The following is a 16,568-nucleotide window of genomic DNA, read 5'->3' on the forward strand; positions in this document are numbered from 1 at the left end:
AATAAACTAACAATGAAAGAACAGTCATCAGGTGAGGAATATGATTAATAGGAGAATAAAATAGAGAGAACATGAGGCAGAAACAATTTAACTTTAACAATAAATAAAAAATTAAAAAAAAACATGAAATGCATTGAAATAAAGAGATAGCAGTCCCTAGCTTATATGTAAAAAAATAAACAATATATCTCATTGAAACAATAACAGCAAATTAGGATTTAACTACACCTAGATATGAGGAATAAATCATTTAAGTAACCATCATCTTAGAGTATGTAAAACGACTTTTTAAAAATAAAATAAATAAACACAAACTTTGATGAATTAAATTAACATAATTTCTTTAAAGGAAATAGGCTGGAACGAAAAAAAAGTCAACTTTGTTATACTAAAGCTCAATATGTTCCTCTTGAAAAGGAGGAAATTGTCTTGAATAATTTTATAAATTAATTGTTTATTATCGCACATTTATGTTAAACTAAAACAAAACAGTGATACATATTAAACATATCGTAGTTGGCCTCATCTATTAATACGGCACCTCTCTCAACTAAACTACCCTAAGATTTCCAAAATCCACCCTTTCCCCACTCCCCCTAAACCAAACTATGCTATACCACTTACCAATTTCGTTAAGCTATGTTTAAACACTTGGAAACTTATCTACCCCCCATACACACTCCCCCACACACACTACGCCCCACACATACTACCCCCGCACACACTACCCCCCCCCCACACACTACCCCCCCCCCCCACACACACACACTACCCCCCCCCCCCCCCCCCCCAACACACATACTCAGCAAGGTCTCCTGTCATACTACTATTGTCCGTCTCTTCTGATCAGCCTGTCGTCACCTCCTCCACTCCAACCCTTTGCTCCCTCCCTTCCGCCATGACAGACAACTCTTGATATATGCATATTGTTGTTAGCCCAACTAACATTACAGTCAATCCCCACACAGTAGAGACCAATCAAACAGTCTATATGTAAATAACACTCAAAATCAGGTATATATTATTTTATAAACAAACAGTACATCTGTGTAAAGAATAATCTCTAAGATTTTAATGTAGATCCTTACTAACATCGCAGTATTTTCCTGTCCCCTACCAAACAACCCCCCCCTCCCTCCCCAACCCACCACCCTCCCTCCCAAACCTACAAGGCCAATAACCATTATCTTATCTCTATATACTCTACATGGTGTGTGCTGTTTACGTGACCCGCCCCGCGGGAACCAACAAGCTACGTTGTGTCCAAATAATCTAATCTATCATATATACCCAATACTGTACACATTTATATCATACATTTGTACGTTAAAAATTTCCACTCTTTTCTACTCAGTAAACATTTTGTTTTATCGCAAAAGTCTATTGAACTGATTTCATCATTATTTGTTCGTGCTAACGATGTACACTGACTGTACTGACAAGTTCAATAGTTTAACATTTTCTTTTGTTCGACACCTGTCAATCAAATACTTGAACAATACAATGAAAAGAAGTTGTATTCATTGGAGTAGACGCGCGCGCCTTCCAATGAAAAGAAGTTGTATTCAATGTAACAGCCCGCGCGTCCTTAATAAAAACACCTGGAATTTACTGACAAACAAGTACCTGGAGATTACAATAGATACGTCACGTCTAGACACTGTCTGGTTTTCAATCGTTGGTAGGCCTTCCTGATGTTGATTTGATTCTGTGAAGAACATTTTTTTTTAAGTATTATTTTTTTTTTCGTCCTTTTTTTTTGTTGAAATTAATAATTGTTGAAGAAAGGAAAGAGAGAAAAGATAAGGGTATGTATGAAATTAAAAAGAAAAGAAACCAAAGGAAACAAGTGTATAGGGATAATAAATAGCAAATAGCAATTAATATACATATTTATTTCTCAAAATATTTATTATAATTTCACTATATACTTAATCTTAGTAAATGTTAAATTAATATACTAGTTAAGAACTAGGGAAAGTCCCCTAAGAAACTAACTAATTTCAGGAGTTATTGACAGTGTAATTTGACAGTGTAATGGGCTTTCATGGATATTAATAATGGGGATGGTTTGAAAAATGGGCTGGATAACTTTTTTCCAAGTGGCAAGTACCATCTCCCTTCTGAGAGTCTGTAAGGTTGCAGGCCTGGACGGTCTATATCTATTATAATATACATATAAAACATCACTACATCACTAAATCATGAAAAAACAATTATTTGATGGTTCATTGACCATTGTTTATACTTAACAAACTTGGACATTATGGAATTCGGGGAATTGTTCATAAATAGCATACTAGTAATTTGTCCAACATTGGGCCGATAAAGTCTTAAAAAAATCATTCAAGTTCCATAATAGTTTTAGATTTGACAATAAATTATTTATTAAAGACGGAAATAAATATTTGCATATTAACTAGCATAGTCCTATTAGTTCCTCCAACACAAGTAATAACAATGGACCCAAGCCCTTGTAACCAAGTACAACATAGCAAAAAAAGAAAACATTACTTCATCTTTCAGACCTGTTTTAATCTCATTATGTTAATATAACACGAACACATCTACCGCACCTAACATTGTTCCCTCCACCCCGTAAGTACGCTCACTAGACTCTCTAATTCATTACTTCATTTACCCCTTCTTTCCTTTTGCAATATAAGCACTTTCCACAGCCCACTCCCCACCTTACACTAACCCTATCATGTTCCACTTGTGGTTGACCACCTTCCCGCTGGTATCTTAACCTTTCTTTATATCATCTCATTTCATTATATACTTATGTATTTGATCTTCGTTACCCTAAGGAAGTATATTTCAGTATTGCGATTGTTCCTTATAGTTCGTACTGTGTATTTGTATTCATCTTTTGCAGTACCATCTAACCACCCCCCCCCTTCACCCGCCCACACCCTGCCCCGTCGTGCGTCTATAGTGAGAAAAGCAAAACAACGTTTAAAGAGCAAAGTCTATTAGCTGTGACCTAAAGTATTCTAGGCCTTTCTCCCTCTAATACACGCACACATTCATTTCATCCAGATACGACTGCCTCACCATACTCTGAAGAAAGTGTTATCCATATTTAGGAGTCAATATGCTACTATTATATTACCGTACAGTGATCACGCTGTTTCTACACACAGTGTGTATATCTGACAAATGACATCTGTGTACAGACCAACTAGTGATGGTTAATTTTCCTTTCATTATAATCTTTCTTAATATAATGATGTACACTGTATATCAAGCTCATTGCATTCTTTATACATGACCTGTCAATCGCGCGGTAATACGTCACGTGACTAAACGACTGCAGCTCCGGTATCTGGATACGTCAATGATCTGTTGTTCTGAAGGTCATTTTGACAAGTTCTAAATCTGTCTCTATTTTATTATAATGTTAGCAACACGATGTTTGGAAGAAAACGATACTAGCTACCAACATCTTAAACGATTTCATTAGGCCTATTTTTATATCGAAAACGATCTTAATAAATTGGTGGAATATGGTTCAGTCGGTGGATTTTTGTATGCTGCCAGGAAAGAATAGGACTTCTAGTACTGGTGCCCCCCCCCCTTCCACCCCCAGTTTTTCTTAAACGTCACACAGCGTATTTCTTGTAGCAAGACTTTGCGTCTAGGGACCACACCCTATCTATCGTCTAACATTCTTATTTCCGGGTAGGAACCCCAATGCCCTACGTTGGCTTAAATGACCCCAGGGCAACATACCCTCCATTATAAAATACCACTATGGCCCTCATATCAAGGTCCATGCACCTACTTTCATTTTGAACTTATCAAATAGAATTTACTAGCACAACCTTCTGTTAGAGCTAATTTATATACACATACATTATAGTCTAAACATACCTCAGAATGCATCATTTGGCTTCTATTTTATTTTGTTTTTATTCTGGGGGTGTGGTGGGGGCATCCTAGACCACTATATATGAGAGTTAGCTTCAGTGATGCTACCGCAGCACCCACTCAGTTATAAAAAAAAAACTATTTAATTCACACATGGCCCTGTCATAAACATTTAAGTCACTACCTAAATCAGTCTGGATATTCTCATTTTACACCGTACCCGGTCCCCCTCCTTATAAAATCATCCGCACGACAATGGGTTTCGTGATTAAATGATGGCATGTTGTAATTAGTTTAACAAATGTTAACGAATGCAACTGAGCTGAGTGGGTGGACCGTGTAGCGGACTGGGGACAGTAATTGAAATAGCGCATATCACATGTACAGAGGTCCACATTATCATAGGTCTACTTTCCTTTAGGAAGCGAAAACTCTCAGCGGGGGGGGGGGGGGGGCTGGCTGCGGCCCTGTTTTTATTTAATGGAGTTATTGAAAGAAAGCCGGCACTTGCACTTACTGATAAACAAACATCAAGACAGAGCAAATCTTTGCATCAAGTACTGTTTTAACATTTACTTCCGCCAGGCAGAGTTGAATAAAATGTTTGATTGTATACGGACGGGGTTAGTCTTTTAAACTGCAATAGCACGGTGAGGTATCTGAGCACTCAAGGAAAAAAATAACGATTGGTAGTTGGGTGGTGGGGGGGGGGGGGGGCGGGGAGGAGGTAGACACTGGGTGAAAATAATGAAACAGCTTTAAAAAGTGCAATAGCACGGTACAGTATCTGAGAACTCAATGATAAAAAAAAATAACGATTGGGCGTGGGGGTGGGGGAAGGTGGAAAGAATGAAACAGCATGTAAAAGTGCGATTGCACGGTGCCGTATCTTAGCACTCATCGTGGTGTGGTTGGGGAGGATGGGGGTGAGGGAGATAAAAACGAGGTGGAAAGAATGAAAGAGAGCTTTTAAAGGCATTGAAGACTCGCCCCAAACCGAGTGCGGCCATCTGAAATAGTTAACATTCTGTTGCCTGCAAGTGACGTTTTGTTCGTGTCGCTACAAAATACAGACAGTAATGAAACGTGATACCTTGTTATCTTTAGCTGGACCTGAGATGTCCATCGCTGTATCGTTTCTACACTGTGCTGTGGGTATTCACCGCAGCTGCATGTACTGACTGTACACTAGTGTCTAATTACACGTCATTCAAAACTAGGTCAGATTACCGGCATGAGACGTTTCTTTTTGCAAGAGTTTTTACACCCTTTAAAAGTGCAATAGCACGGTGCGGTATCTGAGAACTCGAAAACAATATAACGATTGGTAGTGGCATGGGGATGAGAAAGGTGAGGAGGTAGAAACGTGGTGGAACAAATGTAACATAGCTTTGAAAGTGAAATAGCACCTTGGGGTATCTGAGCACTCAACGAAAAAAAAAAACGTTTGGTGGTGGGTGAGGGAGGGGAGGGTGGGGAGGTAGAAACTACTGTAGGTGGAAGAATGAAACATAGCTTTTAAAGTGCAAAATCACGGTTCGGTATCTGAGCACTCAAAGAAAACTAACGATTGGTAGTTGGGGTGTGGGTGGGGAGGTAGAAACGAGGTGGAAAGAATGAAAAATAGCTTTCATTTGTGCATTAGCACGGTGCGGTATCTGATAACTCAACGGGAAAAAGGACCGCTCGGTAGTGGGTTGTGGGTGGGGTTAGAAACGAGGTGAAAATAAGGGAGAAGAGATTATAGGCCTACTATCATGTAATAAGTATATAAGATGCTGGAGCACTTTATGAAGTTACATGAAATATGTTTCCGATTGAGGGCGCTGTGTCATAATGGTACCATTACTGTTGTGAATCTCAGGGATTCGAATTTACAGCTTTGTCATTTTACTAAAGCTACCATCATTTAGAAAATGTCTTCATTCTCGTTTGACCTTTTCTAACTTCTTCCCATTCCACCTACTGATAGGAATTGAAGACATTAAGCAACGGTTTAATGTTTCATATGCTCATTTAGAGAGCATTACATTTGTATATTTAACTTCCGACATAAAACATACCGTGTTTATGAAACCAATATCAGGAGATATTCCCCCACGTCTTCAATTTATGCACAAATGTTATTTAGGTCAGTCCGAATAACACTAACAACAAAATTTAACTGTAATGACACATTTTATGTAAACCGACTCATAGTGCGCAAAGTAATGTTAATATGCGATGTTACCTATAAATCTGAAGAAAATAGAAAAAAAAATAGTATGTCTTAACAAAGTATTGACAAAGTAGTGAATTAACATATTTATTTGTGTGTTGCCTATTCATGGGTCTGTTTGTGCGTTATGTGATTACAATTGAGAAATGACTATAGTTATCGAAACTCCAAGAGGATATCACCCACACTTTCTATATTATACACCCCATGCTACTAGCCCCCAAGTAAAGGAAACTGACTGATTATATTTCTTTCTCTGATTATAGCCTCATAGACTGTCTGCTGCCCTCATGGATACCCGTCGGACCTTCTCTATCCACAATGAAATCTCGGGGAATGAATGGTAAAGTTTATATCGATTAATCGATTGATTAATGACTCTTCCATGTGTCATGTTGTTAACAGTTCGAACCATTCCCGTAGTCGACATTAGATTGGGTTTAAGTTTCAGTCAAACTGAGGGCGCTATATCACCGGGCGTCATTGCCTGTTGCAGTAAATAATTTTGACGATGTTTGTCGGAAAGTCTACTTTGTTTATTATGACCGTGCATACGTTTTTAATTGATGTTTATTATTTGAAATTGTTAAATTGATGAAAAAGTACCTTATAGACCCATCTATTCAAGATTGAATTCTATGTCAAAACTGCGACATTCTGTCAAAATGTTGAGAAATGTCGAAATACCACTGATGAAGAAACGTATGAATATCAACTCCCACATTACAGAATTGCGACTAATGATCCAACTGTATGTTCTAGCACTGTCTTGTAATGCGTCCTTTAGTTGAACATACAACGAAGGGCAGAAGATTAATTCTGTACCCCCATTGTGAAAAACATATTTTGAAAAGTGTTGGTATCCGCCCATTGGCCTGGTATTGTGCTATGAATACATGGCTATGAAAACGCTGCCAATAATGACAAACACTATTAGATGGTTTCCGAAGTAAACAAAATGACACATGTATTGTAACATCGTTAAAACTTTAACACTCGCAGACTAATTACATTGTCGGGTATTTGTGAAATTTAAGTAATGTCTAAAATATATGTTTTTCCCAAGGATTAAGATCTTTCCTAAATGGCGAAATAAAGGTACTTTATCTTTATATACCTGCGAATTGCAGTGTGAGATAAATATGATTCGTGTTCATTAAGGCCGATGTTCAAGTTATATGTACAATCACATTAACGGTTTGAGATTTGGCGGAATGGTAATCACTCGCAATTCTAAACAACTATTTAATAAATGTAAAATATTGCAGAAAAAAACAAACAATTACAGTTTAAAAAGTGTCTAATGATCTTATCGTGTAACATTGAACAGATTTATAGTTTATTTAATATTTCATTGTAGCTGGGTGCTAACCAGGGACTTTAACGGAAATGGGATTAATTGGGAACATCCAAAGTTTTTTTTTTACGTCTGTAAAAAATGCATTCTCAGGTATATCTCACCTACAGTATGTCTGACTTAACCATCCTCTCAAAATTCACAAGAACATGTGACACAAGACAACCCAAAATATTTCAGCATAAAGAAAGAATATGCATCCCTAGAGACAATAAAGATCTTAGTTAAACGTATTATGGTTGATTATATTGTGCTTGTTCAAAATATTCCATTCACTAATACAATATTGCTATTCTTTTATTCGTTATAGCCTATATATTGTTTATTAATCGTGTTTGTTTCTTACAGTTGTCTGGATTCCTGATTCTAACAAGACTGGTGAACGGTATACCCTTAATCTCGACTCTGGTCTTTGGAGAGTAAGTAACCATTACCACTCATGTATAATAATTATTTCATCAGATTTTTTTTAATAACATATCGATATTATAATTACTAGCATGAGCATGATACTGGCGTGGTACTTGTGTATCCCCAGACGTTTGTAACTCAGTGCGAGACAATTGACACAGCATGGCTTAGTCAAAGTAACACACAGAAAGTGACGTCATCCAATGAACTAACTATAACTGTGATATATCAATAATGGTTTAGTTGAGTCATATATCAGTTATCAGTTGATGGTGTCTGAAAGAGATGTACTAAGAGAAAGAACTGACATATCGGATGAGCAGAGACAAGTGAGCAAAACAGGTTGAATGATTGGATTAATTTAATAGTAACAAATATTTATATATAGGCAATGGGTGGATTAAAATTATGTAGATTACAATTATTACTAAACAAACACTGAGTGGATTAAAGGGATGTAGTCAACAAATGTTACTAAATATACACTGGATGGATTAAAGGGATGTAGTCAACAAATATTACTAAAATACACTGAGTGGATTAAAGGGATGTAGTCAACATATATAACTAAATAAACACTGGATGTATTAAAGGGATGTTGTCAACAAATATTACTAAACATGCACTGAGTGGATTAAAAGGATGTAGTCAACAAACATTACTAAATAAACACTGAGTGGATTTAAGGGATGTAGTCAACAAATATTACTAACATACACTGAGTGGATTAAAGGGATGTATTCAACAAATATTACTAACATACACTGAGTGGATTAAAGGTATGTAGTCAAAATATATAACTAAATAAACACTGGATGTATTAAAGGGATGTTGTCAACAAATATTACCAAATAAACACTGATTGGATTCAAGGGATGTAGTCAATAAATATTACTTAACATACATTGAGTGGAATATAGTGATGTAGTCAACAAATTTTACTAAACAAGCAATAGGTGGATTAAAGGGATATAGTAAAGAAATATTACTAAATATACATTGGATAGATTAAATTGATGCACTCAACACATATTTCAAAATTTGGACTGAAATGATACATACAATTGCTTTATCAAAAGTTTAAAAAAAAATCATGCAATCAATGGACTTAAATTGACTTTATCAACACTGAATGAGGTACATTAACGTTATATGGTGAGCAATCATTGCTAAAGATTGAATGAGTGGATTGGATCGATATAACTATTTTACATGATTATTCACTGTGTTGTCAACAGAACAATGTGGTGGATGCTTGGTCTGTTACTTTTCTCTTTGCTCAAGTTCAGGATCAGTGAATTTCTAACAAATAAACAATATATTACAGAACATATGCCGTACATAGTGTAAGTTGTTTTACGTGAAGTCTAATTATCGACACAATGTTACAAATACATGCAGCAACGAGTAAAGGTCAGGTTCCAAGGGGGGACTGGGGTTCGTGGAGTCTATAGTCCCAGCACTGGGTCATTTTGGGAAATGCTCGGGAAAATTTGGAGATGGCAAGGGGCAATATGGTATATGGACAGTGCAAACACGAAGGCAAGGAACGAAAACTGACTTGAGATACTGTACTAGTAAGGATTCAGTGTGTGGAACAGAGGGATTAGTGCACGAGTTAGGTCTAGTTAGGTTATCTAAAGATTTGGCAATTGAATGTAGCATATGGCTTTTATTAATCATTCCAGAAGTCTGGATGAAGTTCCAATGTAGTAAACGCAGTTTACAAGCCGTTTAATGGGAATAGTATAAAGTGTAGTAACAGTCACCGAGGTAAAGTAATAAAGTATTATTATACTAATATTACATACCTAACAGTGAAAGGTTTAAAGTCATGTAGAGAACAAATATAACTAAACAATCATTTAAATATTGGTTTAAATGACGAAGTGAACACAAACTTCTCATCATCCAATGAGTAGGGTAAAGTGATAGTAATCAATCATATATCTGTAGACATCCAATCAAGCACTCGGTAATTAAAGGTACATTAAACAAAACACATATATCGGTACTTATCTATATTAGCGACTGAAAGTAATTTAGCAAACCAGTATAATGAATCATCAAGCAGAAATGTAATATTAATGTATTCTCTTCTTAACATAACATTTATCATTGATGGTAAGAGTTAAATGTTTAAAGAAAAAGCAACAGTAACTTATTAGTAGACATTAGTCCTTTGTATTATAGTTTCCACTCTTATAAATCCACATTTCTAAAAGTTATAATTACCCCCCGCGCCCCCTCCTAAAAAAACTAAAACAATGTAACTGACTAGGCCTTTTACCCACGCATTCCATGTGCATTATTTTTCTTCTTCTTTGTCCTGTAGAAGAGAGGAACCTGGTAGATGAATTCAACAAGCACTTGTTTCTGAAGAAAACCTGATATGATCCTCCTCGCAATCTCAGCAATGTCAGCGCCTTCAAAATAAAGCTGCACGTTTGGTGTTTTCTTGCGGACGTGATCGGCGCTCTTCTCAGCTTATGTGTACTCGATCTACACTGGCTGCCGGTTAAGGACAGGATTAGGTACAAAATCTGTTTGTATGTTTATAAATCTCTGCATGGTGAGGCTCCCAGCTATTTGATTAATTTTGTTTCTTTGTATAATGCTCCTCTAAGTAATGTTGATGGTTTGAGACGTAGACTCCGCTCCTCATCTGATACCACCAGACTCATGATTCCACGCTCAAAGCATAACACTGGTGATAATTTTTCAAGTTATCGGTCCCCGTCTCTGGAACCAACTGCCTGTGGCTATACGAGTGGCGGTTTCCGTCTCGATCTTCAAAGATCTCATGAAAACATTTTTATTTACAGCGCAGTAATGTTTGTATATTTGCTTGGTTTAAGATTGGTGTTTGTTTTTATTGTGTAAGTTATTTTTGTTTCTGTAAAGCGCTGTGATCTATTGTAGAGCGCTCTATCAAATACATAGTAATCATAATAATAATAAAAATAAAAATAATATGTTCATTACTATACACCAAGGAAGATGACTAAATCACAGAACTGTTAACAGTGGCGATAAAATACAGGAAGTGAATCATAAACACATTCCATCATGATGTCACCAGTAATTGATAAAACCTAGGCCCTCGGTATCTTTATTATTTTTGGCATGCATCCTTACCCTACCCCCTCGCTACCTCTTCTCTCTAACATAGTGCCCCTATAGTCTGATCTCGAACTAGCCTCGCTGCCCTCTTTTCATTTACCTTTAGTGGTGTAAGAGTTATAATCCACCCTCAATTCACCGAAAACTGCGAACTGCAAAAGAACGAACTTGGTGGGTGAGGGAATTTGGATCGATATATATATATATATATATATATATATATATATATATATATATATATATATATATATATATATATATATATATATATATATAATTGTGAGGTGTGACAAAACAGTGGCCATCCTCCTCTTTATTTTTTTTTCTCACTTTTATCACCATCGCTGTTTTTATATATTGTGTAGATATTTCTTTATATTTCTTGTTTAGGGGACTACTTTATAAACATGTTTTTTTTCTCATTAAAATCACCGTAATCGTTTTAACTAACTAGGTTTTATGCTGATATTTCTAATTTCTTCATGCAGTTAAAAATTATTGTCTGATATTACTTCATCGGTATTTCTTCCTCTTCCGATTATAGAGAATGAAACATTCATGTCAGAATGACGTACTAAGCAATAAGTTACACTCGAAAAGAGAAGACACATGTGTGACAAAAAAATCAACATTTTTATTAAATTGTACTTGATGGAGTAATTACAAAGAAAATGCAGTATAGATGAGTTTGGCTGCCTCGGTTTTGAGATTTCACATTGTGACACAGGTATAGCTTAATAGAAGGTTACGTAACACTGTAGATACAGTTAAAGTTCGTGGTAGTGGTAGAGAGACGGTACTTTTAGGTTTTCAATGTGTAATTGAACTTGTTTTAGCAGTGGTGTGGGTGTCACATAAGTACAAACACCACCAACATGACACCAGGAATATTGAAGGATGAACTCTCTCATTAACAGTCTTTATGGATTTTACCTTTGTGGCAATTAATTTAGCGATTTCGGTTGTGATATAAATATAGTACTTGGAGAACGATAATCGGTACGTGAGTGGTTATGGATGGTGTCAGTCAAGGAATCAGTGTTGGATTAGAGAGTATATGACGATTTAATTACGTCATCGTCATGTCCACTCAATCAGTACATCTTCTCATCTCTTGGCAAATTACAAGTATCTTACGATTTGAAACAACAAGAAAATCGAGAACTTGACATAAAATGTGTAAACATGACGAATATAATAATTGGTGTAATATACAGCTATAGGAGTGATAACACTTTTAAACTATGTAGATACTTTTATTTTAATTACAATGTAAAAGTAAGTTCATTTACAAATCATGAATTTAAATATAAAGAACATGAATTATCCATTCTTTACATTGTAATACATTTTAAATGTATATATTTATTTTTACGAATTAATAAACTTTGTTGATATAAGTGTAAACTCTTTGATGTATTTTGTATATGTCATACAAAATATTAAGGAATGATAATATTGTGAGAGTATTCGGCTTCTTAACGCTTTCTGTAAAATATCCATTGCAAACACACAATATTAGGACAATATTAATATGTGATTGCTTGTAAATTGTAATATAGTCCTAATGTAAATTTTATTTATCTTTGACTGATTTCCCAGAACCTCATGTAAGAATCTTATATGATCGGTTGTCATATACAATACTCTGATTAGTGGAAAGTGAACATGTGATGGTTATACTGCAACCTTATTTGCTCAAACGACGATGTTTCACGTAAAAATCATAAGTAAAGGTTAAAGTAAATGATCTGTGAAATTGCTATTTACTTCATCAACACTTTAATTGTTTTTGTGTTTTCATTTCTAATTCGTCGTCCCGCGTGATATCACCAACTTTAAAATAGGGCCTTACTTGACCAGGAGTTAAAGGTCAAAAGGTCAATTAATTGATTGACCCGTTCAGAAATATTCTCTACGGATGTACGGAAGTGCACAAATGAGCGGGGATGTAAAACTTCAAAACAGGTGATTAGGTTAATGGACGATTCATGTTACACGGCATGGTGGGGATTCACGTATGTCCTGACGAGGTATGAGTGTCAGGGAACTTGATGCGCAGCGTCAATAGCCAATGACTCTGTGCATGAGAAAACTCGTATTTTGAAGGGCACCGTAGTTGTAGCGGACAGATGCACGGACAACGTTCCAACCTGTGGGTAAATCATCTATCGGAAGTTCGTCAGCCCAGTGATACAACTTAATTAATTTTCGAGCAGTGGCTTATTCAACTGTTTATCAAACAATGCATTCACTGTACGACGCAACGCTGCAGAAACACGAAGAATTGATAAACTACACTGGATGGTTATAGTTTTCCCCTCTTTATTTTTAAAATGCACGATATATATGATTTCACCTTTTTATATTAGTTATACTTCCTGTTAACGTATTTTTTAACTCCTTTTTATAAATTTTATATTAATTCTGTAATGAATATATGAAATCAAATCATGTGCTGCTGCTTCCTCATTTATTACAAAGCAAGACATTTACACTATTTCAGTGTCGTGGGCAAAGGATCACCGGGAAAATACCCCCCCCCAAACCCCTTCCCACAAACAAACTTCCTATCATCATTCGGGTAAAATGTGCAGTCGGGTCATTTAAACATTCAACCGGGATAATTAGTTCACAACTACGGGTACATGCCCCACCCCTTCCACCTGCCTGTCCCTTTTCAGCCTCACACAAAATATTTATTAGTGTAACCTTGGTTTTAAAGAGATAGTAATATAGACCTAAGTTAAGTTATTCAATGCACCATTTGACGTCTGCAATTTGATTTTTTTTTTGCTGGATAAGGGGAGGAAGGAGGGGGGGGGGTGGAGGGTGCACCCATACCCCTAACATTGGAGTAGGATTTACAGATCTCAAGGTTGCACCCTTCCTTTATAAAATCATTGATTCGCCTCTAGACGTACTTTCAGACACATACTTTCAGACACGTACTTTCAGACACGTACTTTCAGACACATAAGATAACCAGTCGGGAGAGGAGAGCATCCCCCTACCCCCATCATATGTTAACCTTCCATCTTAATCCAGTGCGCTCCCTACAAGTGGTTGTAAATGTCACGTCGTTCGAACAAACATACCCTTACCAAAAATGGTGTTATTGGACGTATTACTGTGACAAAGCACTAATAACTCAACCTTTAGGTCAGGAAATAAATAAAAAAATGTATAGTTTACAGAAGTAGCATTCGGGGGGGGGGGGGGGGGGGGGGTGGTGGGTGCAGGCGGTGTACTGTCATTTTGTAACGCATACCCATTTCCGTTGCCCCTCCCCTCCCCTCCTCCACCCCACAAGACAATATTGACGGTATGAACACAGCGGACACATAGTCGTAACAAAGCTATGAAACGCCCGCAGTAAATACTACAACCCCGGATGTCTTGTAGACCAACTTTTTGGTCATTGATCATTCCTGTGTCTTACACATATATACGTACATCTGATGCATAAACATAGGCTATACATACATACATAATATATACTAACGTGACGTACATTTTATATACATATGCTATATAGAGAGGACATTGGGGAGTTATGAAACTGTTCATCGTAGCCATAGAGACAAGGGAGGGGGGTATCAAAAAGGGACCATCATGACACTATCTAAGCGGACCGCTACCAAAGGTTTGCGCGTAGCTTAGCTAGGAAAGTTTTGCAAAAAAAAGCCTCCTAGATTGCCGGAATTGGCACTTCCCAGGCACTTGTAAATTGCATCTTCACTTTCATAATTTGAAATCTCATGATTTAGAAATTTACACTTCCAAACTTAAAAGGTATAATTAGAAAAAAAAATCGGTTAAATCACTTTGTAGAGGAAAAGTAGAACTTTACATTACATTCAAAGCTCTGCTTTATTGGTTTATACAATGGGAATTGAAGATGTTCAAATTTACGCCACAGGGAATTATGATGGTAGCCGTAGCCTACATATGCTGAGGGGGAGTTAGGTGTCAACTAATTTTTATGTTTGCTTTATCATTATTTGTTTGACATGCCGAAAGGGGCATAATAGGGGGAGCTGTCAACGAGCTGAATGGGTGTGCCGTGTAGGGGACTGGGGGCCACACCCCTATAATTAGTATGTGAAAAAAAAAGCCCTGATATGTAGGCCTACTTATATTGGTAGTAATTCAATATTCTCAGTTTAAAAATCGGAGCACTTATATAGGGGCTAACAATGAAGCTGATAGGCCCACATAAAACACATCCATAAATGTAATAAATATAGTTATGAACCGTCGAATCACATTAGACTGCCACACTGTTCACGTAATTTGAATCTTAGGAATTCTCTGCGTTTATTGTTATTCTTACAAAGCTCATCGTGAAAACCAAATGCGTGATGAGCGGTTATATTAAACCTTGTGTTCTTTACGAACTCCATTCGTGAAAGACGAGCCTAGAATCTTGATTTTGCACTCTAATGACAATAACGAAATCAAACGAAATGTTATGAACATTTCGCTAAACTGGCTTAAATATCGCATACTGTCCAGGCGTTTATATTATTGTAGGCCTACTTTAATTTAGGAAGTGGAAATCTCAGGAGGAGGGAGCAGCTCACCCCCCCCCCCTTCCATCCCACAGGCTACGGCTACGGACCTGCTGTAGTACTTTCGACAGTATTTATGTTGACGAAGTTTGGTGTGATAATGTGGACCTTCTTATCACTTTACGAGTTTCGCAATGTTAGAGAGTTGCACAATTCGCAAGTAATTGATACGATACAACATGGCAATGTAACGTTTTGCAAATGTTATAATTTTATATTACGTTTGAAGAAATAAACCAGTAACTGACATGCTATTATCAGATCTCAGAATCTAGAAAGTTATCGTTTAGTCGATAGTTTTCTTGTGAAATTTTCCATGTTATTACCCCTTTCTAGTCAACCAATTACGCGGCTTTAACATAAATGCAAATGCATCATTCTTTGTGTAACGACTGCACGTTTTAGAAAACATGCTCTTTGTTGTTATTTGAAGATGTAACTTGTATCACATGAGGATCTTTATGTATATATCCATAAAACTAAACTGCAGCATGCAGCCAGGGACGTAGCTAAGGCATGATGATTGGGGGGGGGGGGGGGGGGGTAGTGGCTGAAAATCCAACTGGATGGGATTTGAAGCCAGAAAATTCCGACTGCTGCCTTGTAGCCCCCTCCCCCCCCCCCCCGCGTTACTCAACGATACGGTCAGTGTTAGTCAGACACCCATCTTTCGCGACTGCACTTTTGTTCCGAACTTTTCTCGATACATTTATACCCACTGGCACTCACTTTACAAACTTGTAATCCCCCCCCCCCCAACCAAAACTTCGAGCAATATGCTGATAATTTTTCGGGCACCTACTGAAAGAAAAATAATTTGTACTGTATTTTTCAATGGTTAAACTTATTAAAAACTTTTGGTTATATTTTTCGGGCAAGTCGTTACAGCCCCCCCCCCCCCCCTCTCAATCAAATTGGGCTCCTACGCCTATGACGGTAGTTCGATTAGGCATATTTTATAGTATTAAAAATCATACGAAGTTTTGTATGGTGGAGTATAAGGATCGCGAGA

The 16,568-nt window shown here is 36.8% G+C and overlaps 1 protein-coding gene across 13 annotated transcripts in view; it reads left to right on the forward strand.

Moving 5' to 3' along the window:
- LOC139982257 (uncharacterized) overlaps nt 1-16,568 on the forward strand; it is a 153,356-nt gene that overhangs the window by 44,931 nt on the left and 91,857 nt on the right. For 2 of the 13 annotated variants that reach the window (XR_011798082.1, XM_071994926.1), the window contains 3 exons: nt 6,358-6,434; nt 7,797-7,867; nt 10,195-13,438. The exons of the other annotated variants lie outside the window; for them this stretch is intronic. Coding sequence is in view for 1 of the 2 variants with exons in the window: in XM_071994926.1 (XP_071851027.1) it covers nt 6,358-6,434; nt 7,797-7,867; nt 10,195-10,212 (166 nt within the window). In the remaining variant the exon portion in view is untranslated. Of the gene's footprint in view, nt 1-6,357; nt 6,435-7,796; nt 7,868-10,194; nt 13,439-16,568 lie in introns of those variants that run through there. 13 annotated transcript variants of the gene reach the window in all.

This window comes from Apostichopus japonicus, chromosome 16 (genome assembly GCF_037975245.1).
Source record: "Apostichopus japonicus isolate 1M-3 chromosome 16, ASM3797524v1, whole genome shotgun sequence".
Classification (NCBI taxonomy): domain Eukaryota; kingdom Metazoa; phylum Echinodermata; class Holothuroidea; order Aspidochirotida; family Stichopodidae; genus Apostichopus; species Apostichopus japonicus.